The sequence below is a fragment of the Notolepis coatsorum genome (genome assembly GCF_963971535.1).
Source record: "Notolepis coatsorum genome assembly, chromosome: 1".
NCBI lineage: Eukaryota > Metazoa > Chordata > Actinopteri > Aulopiformes > Paralepididae > Notolepis > Notolepis coatsorum.
The window spans coordinates 60,663,822-60,683,821 of NC_140165.1; the positions used below are offsets into that span (position 1 = coordinate 60,663,822).

At 42.5% G+C, this 20,000-nt stretch overlaps 1 protein-coding gene across 1 annotated transcript in view; it reads left to right on the forward strand.

Annotated features, from left to right (window-relative positions):
• iqcb1 (IQ motif containing B1) overlaps positions 1-18,404 on the forward strand; it is a 49,487-nt gene extending 31,083 nt beyond the window's left edge. The window contains exons 10-14 of the mRNA XM_084318840.1: positions 2,450-2,525; positions 2,993-3,135; positions 3,853-3,990; positions 17,655-17,811; positions 18,039-18,404. Of these exons, the coding sequence (XP_084174966.1) occupies positions 2,450-2,525; positions 2,993-3,135; positions 3,853-3,990; positions 17,655-17,811; positions 18,039-18,286 (762 nt within the window). The 3' untranslated portion in view covers positions 18,287-18,404. The remainder of the gene's footprint in view (positions 1-2,449; positions 2,526-2,992; positions 3,136-3,852; positions 3,991-17,654; positions 17,812-18,038) is intronic.
• Positions 18,405-20,000: the final 1,596 nt, after the last annotated feature.

Genomic DNA, 20,000 nt, shown 5'->3' on the forward strand with positions numbered 1-20,000 from the left:
AATTGCCCAGCCCTAGACCCCTGCATTCCACACTCACGGCAGACATCTTGGTAGGCGACAGTTGTTAGATAATGTTGGTGGGAAAGACGTGGAGCTGCTCTGCCTCACCGTTCAGCTCTCAATCCTCAGATCAGTCTGTTACTGAGGCCCTGTTTAGACGGAAACGCTAGCAGGTGAATCCGCAAAAATACTTTTTCGGATGTGCCTTTTGTTTATACGGCAACGGCGTTTTTGCGGGGAGAATCCGCAAAAAAGTGAGACCACCTTCCTGGGTGGAATTCCTAGAAACGATAAACCTTTGCGCTATCATCTAAACTGTCAAACCGCATAAAACTATGACGAAAGGGTTGTCAAGGCTCTCGTCGCGTACTGCTTACATCACAGGCATGCACCAGACGCCAGTAGCCTAGAAGCGTAAACAAAGCATGTCTGATTCTATCCATGGCGATCACCTGAAGGCTACATTGGCAGTACTTTTAAATACACAAGAATCTGTCCCGCGGCTATCGCAACTATTAGTGACTGGAGCCACTGTCTGTGAGTGACTCTGCTTTGGTCCAATCACATTCCCCCACCCACAGTCTGCGAATCAGAGGCAGAGTAGGGCGGGTCTTCACAGCACGTCTGGTTGTCTCAACGACCTGAGGCGATCTGATTGGCCACTGACGTTTCTGGTCATGTGACATCTGCGCCAATCGTGTGACAGCGGGGCTCCGTCGTCTCGAGTCTTTACAGCCTCGTCTGCATGCAGAATTCCATCCCAAAACACTAGTCTAAACGCAACATTTAAAGTGAGACCGCAAGACGACTTTTGCGGTTTCTGTTCAGACTCTCTCCGTCTAAACATGGCCTGAATCCTCAGATCACAGTCTTGTTACTGAATCCTCAGTTCAGTCTGTTACTGAGTCCTCAGTTCAGTCTGTTACTGAATCCTCAGATCAGTCTTGTTACTGAATCCTCAGTTCAGTCTGTTACTGAATCCTCAGATCACAGTCTTGTTACTGAATCCTCAGATCAGTCTTGTTACTGAATCCTCAGATCAGTCTTGTTACTGAATCCTCAGTTCAGTCTGTTACTGAATCCTCAGATCACAGTCTTGTTACTGAATCCTCAGTTCAGTCTGTTACTGAATCCTCAGTTCAGTCTGTTACTGAATCCTCAGATCAGTCTTGTTACTGAATCCTCAGTTCAGTCTGTTACTGAATCCTCAGATCAGTCTGTTACTGAATCCTCAGATCAGTCTTGTTACTGAATCCTCAGTTCAGTCTGTTACTGAATCCTCAGATCACAGTCTTGTTACTAAATCCTCAGTTCAGTCTGTTACTGAATCCTCAGATCAGTCTTGTTACTGAATCCTCAGTTCAGTCTGTTACTGAATCCTCAGATCACAGTCTTGTTACTAAATCCTCAGTTCAGTCTGTTACTGAATCATCAGATCAGTCTTGTTACTGAATCCTCAGATCAGTCTTGTTACTAAATCCTCAGTTCAGTCTGTTACTGAATCCTCAGTTCAGTCTGTTACTGAATCATCAGATCGGTCTTGTTACTGAATCCTCAGATCAGTCTTGTTACTAAATCCTAAGTTCAGTCAGTTACTGAATCCTCAGCTCAGTCTGTTACTGAATCCTCAGATCACAGTCTTGTTACTGAATCCTCAGTTCAGTCTTGTTACTGAATCCTCAATTCAGTCTTGTTACTGAATCCTCAGATCAGTCTTGTTACTGAATCCTCAGATCAGTCTGTTACTGAATCCTCAGATCACAGTCTTGTTACTGAATCCTCAGTTCAGTCTTGTTACTGAATCCTCAGTTCAGTCTTGTTACTGAATCCTCAGTTCAGTCTTGTTACTGAATCCTCAGTTTAGTCTTGTTACTGAATCCTCAGTTCAGTCTGTTACTGAATCCTCAGATCAGTCTTGTTACTGAATCCTCAGTTCAGTCTGTTACTGAATCCTCAGATCAGTCTTGTTACTGAATCCTCAGATCACAGTCTTGTTACTGAATCCTCAGTTCAGTCTTGTTACTGAATCCTCAGTTCAGTTTGTTACTGAATCCTCAGTTCAGTCTTGTTACTGAATCCTCAGATCACAGTCTTGTTACTGAATCCTCAGCTCAGTCTGTTACTGAATCCTCAGATCACTGTCTTGTTACTGAATCCTCAGATCACTGTCTTGTTACTGAATCCTCAGATCACAGTATTGTTACTGAATCCTCAGATCACTGTCTTGTTACTGAATCCTCAGATCACAGTATTGTTACTGAATCCTCAGATCACTGTCTTGTTACTGAATCCTCAGTTCAGTCTGTTACTGAATCCTCTGCCGTCGTGGGAATTTGTCATTTGTATTTATCAAACCACTAGATGGTGCATGTCGCCATCGATCACATTGCTCGATCAGAACTGTTGTTGTGTTAACTTACTGGTGTGTGTATGTGTGTGTGTGTGTCAGGTGTGTGTGAGGCGACAGAGAGCGAGGAGAGAGTTCCATCAGAAACAACTAGAGCTGATGCGCCTACTGCCTCCTGGTAAAATACACACACACACACACACACACACACACACACACACACACACACACACACACACACACACACACACACACACACACACACACACACACACACAGACACACACACACACACACACACACACACACACACACACACACAAACACACACATAGAGAGCTCACTGGCTGTAGCTAACCTAAATGTAACGGAACAGAATTAATTAATTAATAAATTGGTTACACTTGTGTTTGCCCTGTTATGATGCCTCAAAATCTGTGTGTGTCTGCGTGTGCGTCTGTGTGTGTGTGCGTTCACGTGTGCGTGCGCGCGCGTGTGTGCGTCTGTGTGTGTCTGTGTCTGTCTGTGTGTGTGTCTGCGTCTGTGTGTGTGTCTGCGTCTGTGTGTGCATGCACGTGTGCGCGCGTGTGTGTGCGTGTGTGCGTGTGTGCGTGTGTGTGTGTGTGTGTGTGTGTGTGTGTGTAGCCCAGGTACAGCGCTACCTAGCAGAGTGTGAACGCCAGGCTGCTGTCGTCATCCAGAGCGTCTGGAGAGGATTCAGACAGAGGAGAGACTTCAGTACAAACACACTGAGACAACACAGAGCTGCCACTGTACTGCAGAGACACGTACAGTATTTATACTATATATATATATACACACTGAGACAACACAGCTGCTACTGTACTGCAGAGACTGGTATTTATACTGTATATATATATATACACACTGAGACAACACAGAGCTCCTACTGTACTGCAGAGACGGGTATTTATATACTATATATATATATACATACACACTGAGACAACACAGAGCTGCTACTGTACTGCAGAGACTGGTACAGTATTTATATACTATATATATATATATATATATATATATTAGGGCTGTCAACCGAGTAAAATATGTAATCGCGATTAATCGCACGACTGTTTATTTAACTGTGATTAATCACATATTAATCGCACATTTCTTATCTGTTCAAAATGTACCTTAAAGGGATCATTTTCAAGTGTTTAATACTCTTATCAACATGTCAGTGCACAGATATGTTTGCTTTATGCAAATGTATGTTTATTAAATAAAATAAATAACCAAAATTGTCCAGAAAACAAATATATAAAATATATATATACACACAGAAACACAATAAGACAACACAAAGCTGCTACTATACTACAAAGACGAGTTCAGTATTTATATACTATATATACACACACTAGGTGAGACAGATACAGATGTCACAACTGTGTTTGCTTCAGTCATATCAGTTGTCAGTCATTCTTGGCCCCTCCCACTTCAGGTCATCAGTTGTCAGTCATTCTTGGCCCCTCCCACTTCAGGTCATTCGCTTCCTGCAGAAACGCAGGGCTCTGAAGGCCCCTCCCATCCCTTCCCCCTGGATTGGTCAGAAGGGTTTGACAGACAGGCGGAGGACAGAGCTGAAGAGGCAGGTTGAGGAACACGTCGCCCTGCATCCTGTAAGTAACCACGGCAACCTCCCTTAAAGGGATAGTCTGGGCCCTCATTTATCAACAATTCTTAGAAAGTGTTCTATTTTCGTTCTTAACACATCCTGCGCCAAAAACGCCGTACAACGTGATTCAAGTTCATGCTAATTCTGCCATTCCACGGCGTACGACGTTATTCAAGTCAAGTCAAGTCAAGAGTTTTATTTGTCACGGCATACAAGTATACAATGAAATGCGGGTGGTCTTGCCCGCAACGATGTGCAATACAGTAGTACAACATATAATGGAATCCAATAAACAACATTGTGCAATAAACAGGTAACATAGTGGGACATCACGGTATTTGTACATAGTTATTTACAGAGCATGAAGGACATGCTAGGTCCCTTGGTAGTGCAATACACTGTTACTATACTTTTTTTAAAGTGACCTTTCCTTTGTGGCCATAAGTGTGGGCGTGTGCAGCATGAGTGAGTGCTTTCTCATGTTAAAGTGGCTGCTAGTGTGCGAGCGTGCACAGCGTGCGTGTCGTGTGCGTGCTAATGTGTGCTTGTGTGTGGAGAGTTCAGTGTTCTGTGACCCTCAGTGTTCATTGTTCAAGGCTCTGATGGCCTGGGGGAAGAAGCTGAGCCGAAGCCTCTCTGTCCTAGTAGCTGGTGTTCGCAGGCCTGACCTCAGCAGCTGGAACAGGCTGTTATTGGGGTGGTGAGGGTCTTTCATTATTCTGCAGGCTCTGGATTTGCACCTCTTGTTGTATAGAACCTGCAGGGGAGGTAGTGCAATACCCGTGGTACGCTCGGCAGAGCGCACCACTCTCTGTAGGGCCTTCTTGTCCTGTGCCGTGCTGTTTCCATACCAGGCAGTGATGTTTCCAGTCAAGATGCTCTCTACAGCTCCGGAGTAGAAGGACTGGAGTATCCTCCCCGATACTCTGAACTTCCTTAACTGTCTCAGGTGGTAGAGGCGCTGCTTCGCCTTTTTTACGACTGTGTCTATGTGTGTTGACCATGTCAGATCCTCTGAGATGTGGACCCCCAGGTACTTGAAGCTGCTCACCCTGTCCACGGTGGCCCCGTTTATCCTCAGTGGTGTGTGTGTCTCCTGCTGTCCTCTCCTATAATCCACGATCAGCTCCTTGGTTTTACCAATGTTCAGGAGCAGGCTGTTGTCCTGGCACCAGCGTTCCAGTACCTCAACCTCCTCCCGGTAGGCCTTCTCGTCGTTGTCCGAGATCAGCCCCACCACCACCGTGTCGTCTGCAAACTTCACTATGGAGTTGGAGCTGAACTTGGCCACACAGTCGTGTGTGTATAGTGAGTACAGCAGGGGGCTCAGAACACAGCCCTGGGGGGACCCGATGCTCAGGGTGATGGTGTTGGAGGTCTGACCCCCCACCCTGACCGCCTGGGGTCTTTCACTCAGAAAGTCCAGTATCCAGGCGCTCAGAGCGGAGCTCAGACCCAGCTCGATCAGCTTGTCCACCAGTCTGGTGGGGACTATGGTGTTGAACGCTGAGCTGTAGTCAATGAACAACAGTCTCACATAGCCCCCCTTCTGACGGTCCAGGTGAGAGAGGGTGCTGTGCAGTACTTGGGAGACCGCATCATCAGTGGACCTGTTTGGCCTGTATGCAAATTGCATAGGGTCCATATCACTGGGGAGGGAGGCACAAATGTGATCCTTGACCAGCCTCTCGAAACATTTCATGGCCACAGAGGTGAGTGCCACCGGTCTGTAGTCATTGAGACCTGCTGGGGAGGGTTTCTTTGGTACCGGGATAATGGTAGACATCTTGAAGCAGGCAGGGACCACTGACTCCTTCAGGGATCGATTAAATATGGTGGTGAACACAGGGGCTAGCTGGTTAGCACAGGACTTAAGTATGCGTCCTGTTATTCCATCTGGGCCAGCCGCCTTCCTGGTGTTCACCTGCATAAATGCTTTTCTCACACTGTGTACCGTCAATGAGAGATCATATTTCATTTTTTCGCCATGGTATTCATATTTCCCTCACGGAGCCTGGTCTGATGCAGTGAGACTCGGCACAACTCTGCAATGCTTCAATACTGCCCCCTGGTGGATGATCAGCGAGTTGCCAAACCGGAAATGGCCGGTTGGATCTCAGTGCGTCTCCGAAATGCGTCCGGCCACTCGCATATCGTTGCAGGACTCTAGCCACACACCGTGGATATGGATCGCTGCCATAACTCAATAATTGACTCGATCCCCATCAAATAACTGGGATCTTTTTGCTCCAGTCTCATCGCCCAACGGTAAGAGGAGGCTGATGTTACTTTCAGCCTGTTTGTTTATTATTATCCATGCAAACTGCTCCGATCAATATATCACCCATACTACATAAAGCATTTACCGACGATCACGGAATTATAAACGACCCCCCCCCCCCCTGTTCACCCGCGCATGATCAGTCATAACGTTTAGGATCATGTACAGTTGACATTTTTAATATAGCGTGTAACGCCAACAAACGGCATTTGATAATCTATATATGCGTTTATGCCTATATATCTCACATCCTAGAAATTACTGCAGAAAACGATAAAAACATATTTATATTCTAGGCAGTATTTTCGTTTGAACCTGTGAATGAAAAAGTAAAACGTTCCTACATCCTGAACGATAGATAATCGATGTTGAATGGGCCATAGTAATGTCAATTTAGCAATACAATTAAAAAAGTTATAGCCCTGCAAAGAAGGTAAACATCTCCATAGGCTTAGACTGGTGGCAGTGATCAAACATTGATGGATATAAGCGTGGCAGGGAATGTGTTAAGCACAGAATTTAGAATGTGTGTACGTACAGAAAAATCAGGATTTATCAACCGTGCGTGCACAGGTTGTACGCACACTCTGTGTTGATAAATACCATTTGTTCTACGCTCTGCGCTCGTGCACGGTTTTAAGTATTTGCATATAGCACCGCCCGTAATTAACCATATATGGTAATGGAACACCCCCATGAAATGTGGAAAAGTGGACTAAGCGGAGCGAACGCCTGGGAGAAATACACGACAGGCTGACAGACGTGTACACGGTGATGTCGGAAACAGTCGGATATGATATCTATTAACTTCCTAAAGACCATTGCTGCCTGGGCAGCGCAAACACTAATAAAGACCGTTAACCACTGTTTGCCATTGGTGTCATTTTTTCTTTTTTTTTCTTTTTTATTAATAGTTTGAAACACAAAACAGCTCAACATAAATACAGTACAATACAGACAACTAAACTCACAAACAGTACAATACATGTAATGCTAAACTCACAAACAATAAACAATACAATACAGTACAATACAGACAAAACAAAACTCACAAACGGTACAATACAGACAAAACATACTAACAAAATGGGGGGGGGGGTGCAGATCAAACACTCCTGCTTTCAGTCATAAGTATTCTCCAAATATGTCCTTATATAGATCCAGGGACCGTCCTCTCCAGGGTCATGTTCAGCGAGCGTTGAGGCTGCTCGTTCCATTGACAATAGGTCCATGAAATCCCTCATCCAGGTGTCCATGCAGAAACAATTTGGCTTTTGGATCTTCCAGTTCATCATGATAGTACGCTTAACTGACATATGTGCTAGTGTAATGATGCGTTGCGTAAGTGCTGATTGTATACCAACTACCCCTATGCCCAAGAGGCAGACTTTTTGACATAAGGGTATCTTAACACTGAGAATAGAGGATAGTCTTAAAATGACCTTGTGCCAAAAACTCTTCACTGTGGGGCAATGCCACAACATGTGGATGAGTGTTCCTACCTCCCCACATCCATGCCAGCACAAATCTGAGATGGCTTGATCAATTTTTTTTATTTTACATGGTGTAATATAGGCTCGATGAACTACCTTTAATTGTATCATTTTATATCTTACACATTTTGATGATGTTGTTGTATTTTTTAAAACCGTCTCCCATTGTGGAGCAGTCAAGGAGACCTTCAAATCCCTCTCCCACTGCTGTTTAATGGAGGCCAGGCCATCTGATGAGCTAAGTGACAGTAACCTATAGATCTTAGATACTGACCTCCTTTCTGAAGCGATCCTTCTTAGTCTGTCATCCAAATCCTTATGTATCCCCATATCTCTATTTTTCATGGATATTGATCTTACTACAGATCTCAACTGAAAGTACAACATGAATTCACTATCTCTTAAATTATACAGATCTTTCAATTCATTAAAAGGTATCGTCTCTCCATCCTTCACAATCTGTCCTAGTTGATGTATTCCTTTACCCTGCCATGAAGTATTTACTAGTGTGCTGCCCCCAGCCATTAACAGGGGGTTAGACCATATGGGGCATGAAGGTAAAGAGATCCCTTTGAAGGCTAGCCGTTTCTGTAGGGTTTTGATTATCTCACATGAAAATCTTATTATCGGGTTATCCATTTTAAAGTTAGGTTTGGGGTGAAACCATAATGATACCAAGGATACCGTCTTACTAAGTTCTGATAAAATATTCTCCTCAATCCATTTCCAACTGCCTATTTCGGTCTTGCATATGTAACCCCATGACAAGGGGAATCTGGCATTATAAGAGAGATAGTATGAGTAAACATCCGGAATACTAAGTCCACCGCTATTTCTTGGTCTCATCAATTTCTTGTAGCTGATTCTAGGTGTCTTCTCCCTCCATAAGAAACCTGTAAATAGCTTATTTATCTCTTTAAACCAATACGAGGGGAATTTGAGTGGAACAGCTGATATTAGAAATTATATTCTAGGTAAAATATTCATTTTTATTATCTCTGCTCTACCCCATAATGAAATGGGTAACACTGTCCATCTCTTAATATCCTCCCTAATTGTCTTCAAGAGGTGTGGACCATTAGAATCAAAAATCGTGTCTATAGGTGTCCGGATGTTTATTCCGAGGTATCTCATACCTTGTGATCTCCACTGTAAGGGGGCAGAACCAATATGTGAAGGATGGGTCAGGTTATTCAGAGGAATAGCTTCACTCTTATTAAAGTTCACCTTATATCCTGAAAACTCCCCAAATGTTTTAATCAGCTTCATCACCTGTGGGATTGATTGACAGGGTTGTGTTAGTGTTAATAGTACATCATCTGCATACAGATTAGCTTTAAAGTCATGCCCCCCAATATTGATGCCCGTGATTTTCTCCTCTGCTCGTATGGCACATGCCAGCGGTTCGAGGGCGAGGATGAAGAGTGATGGAGAAACCGGACAACCCTGTCGCGTGGACCTGAATAGCTGAAACGGTTGAGATATAATGCCATTTGTTTTAATTGAAGCTAGTGGTTTGTTGTAGAGCGCCATCACCCAATGTATGACCGTGGGTCCAAAACCGAATCTGGTAAGAACATAAAACAGATAGTGCCATTCTATTCTGTCGAAAGCTTTCTCAGCATCCAAGGATAAAGCTACCGCTGGTTGTTGTAGGTTGCCCGCTTTTGACATGACATGAAATAGTCTCCTCATATTATTAGATACGTGGCGGCCTTTAATAAACCCTACTTGATCAAGGTGGATCAGTGAAGGCATGACTGTCTCTATGCGCATGGCCAGGATCTTAGCAAATAGCTTATAATCGCTGTTCAATAAACTTAAGGGACGATAATTACCCATTTGTGAGTGATCTTTATCAGGTTTAGGTAACAAAGAGATAGTAGCCTGGCACATACTCTGAGGCATGGATTGATGAACTATTATGTCATTGAATACTAGTGTAAGCAGTGGGGTTAGCCTGTGTTGAAACTGTTTGTAAAACTCTAAGGTGTATCCATCATTCCCTGGTGCTTTCCCTGTTGAAAGGAGGTTCATGGCAGATATGATTTCTGATTCTCTGATAGGACCCTCTAAATGCTCCCTTTCTACCTCTTGTAATGTGGGTAAGGATATGTCCTTAAAAAATAGATCCATGTCTTCCTGTTTTTTAGATCCTTCTGACTGATAGAGTTTACTATAAAAATCACTGAAAGCTTTATTCATTTCTGTTTGTTCATAAATAACTGCACCTGTACTATCACATATAAATGGTATTGATTGGCGATTTTCTAATTGTTTTAATCTTAGTGCTAGCATCTTACCGGCTTTATCTCCTGATTAAAAATATTTCCTACTGAGTCTGAAAAGAGCAAACGCTGTCTCCTCATGTATAATTGATTGCAACTCTGTCTTAAGAATCAACATAGTATTTTTCACTTGTATATTTCCAGGGTTAAGCATGTGTTGTGTTTCTACGGCCTTAAGTTCTAATATTAAGTTGTTTTTCTTCATTATCATTTTCTTCTTTCTGGCTGTAGAATAGCTAATAATCCACCCTCTGCAAGTTGCTTTGAATGCTTCCCACACCATTTGTATTGAAGGGACAGATTTTTGATTAATATTTATAAATTCAGTTATTCTCTCATTTATCAAAGATACAAACTCTTGATCTTTTAACAAAGAGTTGTTAAATCTCCATTGTTTACTTTTGTGATTGTTTACAGAGAGAGCTAAGCGCACTGACATGGGGGCATGATCTGAGATTATAATATTATGGATGTTGCACTCTATCACATTCTCAACTGTACATTGTGAAAAAAGAAAGTAATCAATCATTGAATACGAATTATGAGCGTGTGAATAGAAAGTATATTTTCGGGCAAGAGAGTTTACTACCCGCCATATGTCTGTCAAAGCCAGAGATACCTGCAACTCATTGAGCGCTGCTGACAATGCACCATCTGATATGAGTGGGTGGCCCGATCTATCCACTGCCGGGTCACTAACTAGGTTGTGATCACCTCCTAAATAAATATGGTCTGCCGCAAAATGAGATAATGCCACACTCAATTTGGATAGAAATTCGGCCTGACCAATATTGGGTGCATAGACATTTACTAACGTGCATTTAGTATTTTGTAAAAAACCTGATAGAATGATAAACCTGCCATCCTTGTCAATAATTTTTTGAGATAGTCTAAACGTCAGTCGTTTTGCTATTAAAATACTGACGCCCCTAGATGCCCCGGTACCTGGTGCTGAGTAGGCCTGGCCTACCCATCTCTGTCTCAACTTAATAGAGTCCTCATCCTTCAAATGTGTCTCCTGCAACATCTCAACATCACAGTCCAGGGATTTCAAATGACTAATGACTTTATATCTCTGTTTTATTTGAAACCCCGTTTACATTCCAACTAATCATGTTAATTGTGGCCATCAAAAATTATACTGCGCTTTAGCTTGTTGAAAAGGTTGGATAAAAAGGAAAATACTGAATATATGTTGAAGTTATCAATGGTCTGCACCAACAAGGGGAAATACACACAAAACACATAACAAACCATACAAGAAGTGCCAATAAAAGGGCACACACATAATATAAGGGAGATAGAACCTGTGTCCATCCCCTGTCCGTGAACAAACTGATAAACACAGTTATATCCATTGGTGTCATTAATAATCATGCTGGAATATGCCTTTTCTTCGTTTCGTTCGATTAATACCCAGGGATTAAAGTTCTCCGTCCATTTAATTCCAAATCGCGATGGATTTTCTGTCAATTTTCTACCTGCATATGATTTGTAGAGGCATACAATCTATGATGTCGGTATTAGGTAGCCTATATAAACAATAATACAAGAGCATATACAGGAACCTTTCTTGTATTTTATTTTTTTATTATTTTTTAAACAAACATGACAACACATGATAAGATATACAAGCATTAATTGTCAGAGCACATCCAATGAGATCACATTTTAGTTAATTGTCTTATATAAGATATACCCCTAATACCTGTTATCTAAAAACCTACACACATATGCTCCAGCTCGAACCCCCCCCCTCCCGGACCCCACCTTGGGAAGTACCTCCACTATCCCTCGCACCTAACCAGACACTACCACTATAAGCTAGCTTTTATTCTCTCCACCACTTCTAACCACATTGACATTTTGGATTCATTGAGACCCAGAATTCTTGCTGTAGATATTTCTTGATAAATCACATCGAGATATGTAAGAAACCAAACTTTCCGGCAAATTTTTTCCGGTTGAAACCAGCGTGATGCGATCAGCTTTTTAGCTACTGTGATACCCGATAAAACCAATCTCTTTAGCTGTGGATTTACTGCAAACTCAAAAACATCATTCAATAGTAATACCGAGGGGTGTACAGGTATATTCCAAGATACAAGTTTTGATAGTTGTTGGGTCACATCTTTCCAGAATGCCTTAACTGGTGGGCAGTCCCAATACATGTGCATAAATGTCCCTTCGTCCCCATTTGTACATTGGGAGCATTTGGAGTCTTGTTTAAGCCCCATTCTGCACAGTCTTATAGGAGTCAAGTATGTCCTGTGAATATAGTTAAGATTGATTTGTTGATGATCCGGGTTCCTTGATGTAAGTCGGACATTTGCCCAGGCTCCTTGCCAATCAAAGTCATTTTCCAGGTCTGGTATATCCCTCCTCCAGACAGAGTCTAGTTGGAGGGTTTCATACGAGGACGTTAGTAATTGATGATAAAAATCTGAAACAAAACCTCTCGATGTCTCTCTTTCATAGAAGAATTTGTGGTATCTGTGGTGTTCAATTGGTATGTCTAATGGAACACCGTGAGACTTCAAACATAGCTGTAACTGTATGTAAAAAAGCCATGTGGACTTGGTGAGATTCAATTTTTTGCGTATTTCTTTATCACTACAAAAACCCTGTTTGTTAAAAACATCCCCTAATGAGTGTATGCCTTGCTCTTCCCATATAGGGAATCTTATAGGTCGTTTTTCAATTAAGAGTGCATTGTTATTGAATAAGGGAGTATGATTGTGCCATTTATGTGGGTTAGGATTTTTTTTTTGTGATTCACGCCATATCCGGATCGCATGAGTAATTATGGGGCCAAATTTCCGTTCACAGTGCTTGATTGGTAGTTTAGTGTATGCTATGTCCTTCAGTCTATGTGGGGCTACTATGTTTTCTTCTAATTTTCTCCAGGATACTAATGTTTGGGGGTCAAACCATGTTGTCAATGGTCTTAATGTGTACGCCTTAAAATATTGGAAAAAATCTGGAAATGCCATGCCACCATCTGCTTTATTTCTCTGTGCGGTGGATCTTTTTATACGTGGTGGTTTGTTATTCCAAATAAATTTGTATGTGGAGGAGTGTAATCTTTTCCAGTAACCCTCTGGAGGGGGTAACGGTAGCATTGAACTGAAGAAGTTGATTCTAGGTAGTACATCCATCTTAACTATTGATATCCGTGCTTGTACTGTGTTTTTAAGTTTTGCCCATCTATCAAGGTCGTCTTTGATTTTGTTTTGGATTTTTGTGTAATTGTGCTTCACCGTTTGTCTTATGGTGGGGAATATTTCCACTCCCAAGCATCTAAAATGTTTTACCATCGGTATCTCTCCTGGGAGGGTTATATCTTTTTTTGCAGGGGTGTTAAGTGGAAGGAAAGCCGACTTCGGCCAATTTATCTTAAATCCCGATAAATCACCAAAGTTCTCAATCAACTTGAGCAGATGAGGCAATGTGGTGTTGGGGTTTTGCATGAACAATATTACGTCGTCCGCATATAAACTAATTTTTTGTTGTGTGCCCTTGATTACGATTGGTTCTATGGATTGGGATTGTCTTATATATTGTGCTAAAGGCTCTAATGATAGATTGAATAGTCCGGGACTAAGAGGGCAACCCTGTCTGGCAGAGCGTGATACCGGAAAGATTTTGGAGATGATTGTGCCTGTTGTAATCATGGCCGATGGGTCTTTGTATAATACTTTAATCATATCAATGAATCCTTTTCCTAACCCCATCCTTTCTAATACTGCCCATAGATACGACCATTCCAGCCTGTCAAAGGCTTTCATAGCATCCAGGGACAGCATCGCCTTAGGTATGGTGTCATCCTTGTCGGCATCTAGTACGTGCAGTATTCGTCTTATGTTATCAGTGATCAGGCGGCCTCTTATGAAGCCAGTTTGGTCCGGGTGAACTAAAGACGTCATATGCTTTTGTAATCTGATGGCTAATACCTTGGAGTACAGTTTGATATCGGTTACGAGGAGGCTTAAAGGTCTATAACTACCGCACTCGTTGGGGTCTTTGTCTTTTTTAAGGAGGACTGTTATGAGTGCAATATTGTCATTCTTATGGAAGTCCCCCTCCTTGACTGAGTATAAGATCATATTTAGTAATAAGGGTCCAATTATGTCCCAACAAGAAAGGTACATTTCTGATGGGATACCGTCTCTTCCAGGAGCCTTACCACTTTGCATTGCGGTTATGGCCTTCTTGAGTTCCTCTAGTGTGATCGGTGTTTCTAACTGTTTAGCGTCATCCTCTGAAAGTTTAGGGAGAATAATTTGATTAAGATATGTGTCCATTTTGTTTTGATCGAAGGTCGTTTCTGATTTATATAAGTCGGAGTAGAATTCTTTGAATGTATCGTTTATTTTTACAGGGTCTGTTTCAAGTACTTGTTGTGCTCTAATGGTAGTTATATCTGCAAATTTTGCATTAATTCTTAATCGCATGGCTAATAGGTGACTAGGTTTAGAACCTTGGGAGTACTGCTGTTGTCTTGTGCTGCGTATTTGTATTTCCGATTGTTGTCTGTATATGGCATTGATCTCTATTTTTAGTACGTTAACTTGATTCTCTAGTCGAGTTGAGTTGTTGTATTTTAGAGAATTAAATAACGTTGAGTAAAGCGTTTCCAGCTCAGCCAGTTTTGTGCATTGATTCTTGCGCATTTTGGAGGAAAAGCTATCCGTGAAATCTTTGATCATTCCCTTTACCGACATCCATAATATTCTGGGGTCTTGCACCGAGTTTGCATTCTCCCGTTGGAATACTATAAGAGCTTCTTTGAGTTGTGTAATGAATTCCTTGTTATTAAGCAGCATCGAGTTAAATCGCCATCTTGGGGCTCGGGAGGATAGTATACCAAATGTACCTTTAAGGAGTAAATAACAGTGATCTGATAGTGCGTTGGGTATCATTTCCACTTCATAATTATCAAATAGTCTCTGTGATGCAAAGACATAATCTATTCTGGATAATGTATTATGTCTCGCAGATCGACAAGAGTACTTTCGGGTCGTGGGATTAAGTAATCGCCATAAGTCATTTACACCTGTAATCTTCGACCAATCCTTTAATGCCTTAGATGAATTCTTTTGTTTGCTGGAAAAGGCGAGGTAAGATTTGTCCATCCTTGGGTTCCAGATGGCATTAAAATCCGCACCTATTATAAATGAGTAATCGGGAATGTCTAACATTGCATTGGTTAGTGTAGTGAAGAAATCCTCTTCGTACAAATTTGGGGCGTATACCGCTACCAACGCTATTTTCCTGTTCTTATGTACAATCTTAGCTATAGTTATCCGACCTTCTACATCAGACCATACTCCCTTTAGTACAATATTCAACTTACGTTTAACGACTATGGCTACACCCGAGTTCTCGTACCAATAGAAGAGTGACTAATATTATGATATGTGTTGTCCGCTAATTTATCTATGTCTTTCTCTAGAATGTGCGTTTCGCTTAGCAGAGCAATGTCCACATGTTCTTTTTTCATCAGTGTGAGCACGCTTTTGCGTTTGAGTTAGTTATTTATTCCCCCGGTGTTCCATATCATTATATTCAAACTAGCCATAATCTATACATGTTGTAGTGTAATTTTTGGTAATGCTTCTGGAGTGCGAGGCAATAATAGATATACATCCCACTAGTGAGGTCCCGTTGAGAGCCGAGCTTAAAAACATACATATATACAAATAAAAATCCCCTTCCCTTCCCTCCCACCGAGAGTCGTACAGGATTGTGTTCCATGAACACAACCTTTGCGTATGACTCCCTCCCTTGCACCACCGGATATCCCAGAATGATCCAATTATCCTTAACATTCCTATGTATACCATAGGATCTAACACTCTAAATTCTACCATAAGTAGAATGTCGACTGTGGCTTGGCCACTTTCCCGTTAAATAAAAAAAAAACTTTCTATTCACATAACTGCATTTGTGATGGAGCTTTGACAGCTATGGGTGGTACTGGTACAGTAACAGTCTATTGCTCGATCCATCTCCAATATCACGATGGACTGTGCCGGTGGCCAAAGAAAGACCCCAGGGTATAGCGGACTCTAGTTAATATTATGTTCTCTCGGCAATTAGACTGCCCCTCATTCATTCATTCATTCCTATCTGCTATCTCTGAAAACAGTTCCCCGTGGAGCCCAGTCATTGCACCCCGTATATTCCGATAACCCTATATATAAACCATGCTGCATTCATTCGGAAAGAAAGACCTATTCCAAATGCTATATTTATAGGGTTTGACAATAATTACACTACTGTCGCTATTTTACAATGAACTATAATGAATTACGGGGGGTCATACAGAACACGCCAGTGTTGAAACTAATGCACGGAAGCTTATTTCCGCGTTGCAATAATAATATTCTACCACCGGGCGTCAGGTACGTACGGTCGGAGCTGTGCGTAAATATACGCACAAAGTCAAGCACACGTTCAAATTGATAAATCCCACACTTTGCTTAGACATGATCGTACGCACGGGTTACACACATATCTGTGCGTACGCACCATTGATAAATGAGGGCCCTGGACTTTTGGACGTTACGTGGTATGAAATACTTGCTAGTAGTAGTAGTCTAGTTGATGTTGATGCAGTGCCGTTAGCTCACTCTTTGAGTTCTGTGGTCAGAGTTCTGGCTTGGTTGTGAGTGAATCAGGAAGCTTCAGAGTTCTGGTTTGGTTCTGAGTGAACCAGGAGCCTATCCTTTATTCCCAGCGGAAGAGTGCTGCCGAGTGCTTCCGCGTTTTCCCTGATTGGCTGCGACACGCCCCGTGGCAGCGCAGCATTATGTAGCCGTAATCCCAGATGTTTTCCATTCGACGCTTAGCTCAACTGGTATGCCGCCGTGCTGTGGAGCCTGCGGTGCGGTTTGTCACAAGTTCGAATCACTTCAATTTTTTTTCTTCTTTTTTTACGTTTATCATCTCTCGCTATAAACGTGCATTCTTCCGCTGGTTAAGTTTAGGCATTCTTTAGGAGTTGGTTAAGGTTAGGGTTAAGTTAAGGTTAGGCATTATTTCGGAGTTGGTTAGGGTTAAGTTAAGGTTAGGGAGGGTTAAGGTTAGGCATTATTTCGGAGTTGGTTAAGGTTAGGGTTAAGTTAAGGTTAGGGAGGGTTAAGGTTAGGCATTATTTCTGAGTTGGTTAAGGTTAGGGTTTGTCACAGAGAATGCCTGTCTGTCTTTCTTGACGTGGAGGATGCAGCCTATTTCCGCACTGCCGCTCTCTCGTGCTGCCGCGGTCACATGGCAATCAGAGAAACGCAACGCACTCTTCCGCTGGGAATAAGCTACACGCGAACCAGGAAGCTTCAGAGTTCTGGTTTGATTCTGAGTGAACCAGGAAGCTTCAGAGTTCTGGCTTGGTTGTGAGTGAATCAGGAAGCTTCAGAGTTCTGGTTTGATTCTGAGTGAACCAGGAAGCTTCAGAGTTCTGGTTTGGTTCTGAGTGAACCAGGAAGCTTCAGAGGGCAGCAAGTGTTAATCCACCATAACATGCAGGCAAACCTTCTAACATCTACAACAGAAAACTGCTGAGCATACCTTCTCTCTCTCTCTCTTTCTCTCTCTCTCTCTGCAGTCCTCCATAGTGACAGAGGGGGGCAGCAGAGAGCTCCATGACAGGACCCAGGGGCTATTATTTCAACACCTCCAGACCAGAGAAGAAGAGCGGAGAAACCAGACCCACACACTGGCCCTGCTGGCCCTGGTGAACACTGACCTGGAGCTGCTCAGCAGTAAGACACGCACGCACGCTCGCACGCACGCTCGCTCGCACGCACGCACGCTCGCTAACTCACTCACTCACTCACTCACTCACTCACTCACTCACTCACTCACTCACTCTCTCACTCTCTCACTCTCTCACTCTCTCACTCACTCACTCACTCACTCTCTCACTCTCTCACTCACTCACACACTCACACTTAGTTTCATACCCTACATCTTGTCTGCCCCCCCCCAGATGCCCCCTCCCTCTCTGCTGCCACGGCAACAGACATCCATCTCTTCCGGAGTCGCTCTGGCCCCGTGGCCGCAAGAGCCCGACAATCCCACAATGCAATGCTGCAGGCGGGCCGGCTGCCCTGGTGGAGGACACTGGGAGGGAACAACGCGGCCGATGACATCACTTCCTGTCCGCTGTCAGACCGCCAGTCGGCACAGCTGGAGGAGGAGTTTGGAACACTGTTCATAGGAGGACATCTCTCCTGATTGGCTGGAAATCTACTGTCGGCTGGAAGACTGACTCCGCCTCCATCAGAGACATTTAATCCTTGTGTTGTGTTAATTACAGCTTAATGAAATGATAAGGTAACAGTCCCTATAAGACAAGGTGTTGTGTTAATTACAGCTTAATGAAATTATAAGGTAACAGTCCCTATAAGACAAGGTGTTGTGTTAATTACAGCTTAATGAAATGATAAGGTAACAGTCCCTATAAGACAAGGTGTTGTGTTAATTACAGCTCAATGAAATGATAAGGTAACAGTCCCTATAAGACAAGGTGTTGTGTTAATTACAGCTTAATGAAATGATAAGGTAACAGTCCCTATAAGACAAGGTGTTGTGTTAATTACAGCTCAATGAAATGATAATGTAACAGTCCCTATAAGACAAGGTGTTGTGTTAATTACAGCTTAATGAAATGATAAGGTAACAGTCCCTATAAGACAAGGTGTTGTGTTAATTACAGCTCAGTGAAATGATAAGGTAACAGTCCCTATAAGACAAGGTGTTGCTATTTTTTCATCCACATCATTTCACTGAGCTGTAATTAACACAACACAAGGATCCAATGTCCCTGATGACATCACTGGTGGCAATATTCAAACTAATTCACTCTCAATAACTGTCAAAGTATTGTTTTTTTAGTGAAGTGCCCCTTTAAGTTCAGTTATCTGCCCTCACATCGCTCACCGCTTTTAAACAAAATCTGCAACAGATCTTAACCGACTGGTTGCACCTGCTGACTGCCTCCCAATCGCACGCATAGCCCTCAGACTATTCTCTCCTCCCCCTAAGCCACCTCACCTCCCTCCCTCCCTCTCCCCCTTTCTTCTCTCTCTCTCCCTCTGGTTCTCGCTCTCCCTCTGGTTCTCACTCTTCCTTTCTCTTTTTCCCTCTCTCCCTTTCCTTCTCTCCCTTATTTATTGTTGTCCTTGTATACTATTGCTACTGTCATTTTGTATTTTATTTACTTGTATGCATGGACATAACCTTGTTTTTGTTACAGCCTCCCACCCCCCCCCTTCCCACAAAAGGCCTTTGCTTTTTGGACAGGCTGCTTTTGTATAAAAATGTGTTCCTAATTGCTTGCCTGGATAAATAAAGGTTAAATAAAAATAAATCTCACTGTACTGATCATGTAAATCAATATGTTTTTCTTATTTGGCTGATGATGTGACTGGTTTCAAGAAACTTCACTTTCCATCTATTTTAAAGATTTATTTCCCATTGTTTCATAATTGTCTTGATATTAGCAGCATTTCATTATCATTTTTCTAAACCTCCCGCCATGAGACGTTGTGTTTATGTAACAGAATGATGAAATAGTTCCAACAGGAATTATGTACATATACATAAATTATACACATCACTGTGACTCTTACATGTACAAATAGAAACCATGGCACTTCCCTGACTACACATATAATGGAGCTCTATGGAGAAACCATGACACTCCCCTGACTAAAAGTATAATGGAGCTCTATGGAAAAACCATGGCACTGACTAAAGGTATAATGGAGCTCTATGGATAAACCATGACACTCCTGACTAAAAGTATAATGGAGCTCTATGGAGAAACCATGGCACTGACTAAAGGTATAATGGAGCTCTATGGAGAAACCATGACACTCCCGACTAAAAGTATAATGGAGCTCTATGGAGAAACCATGGCACTGACTAAAGTTATAATGGAGCTCTA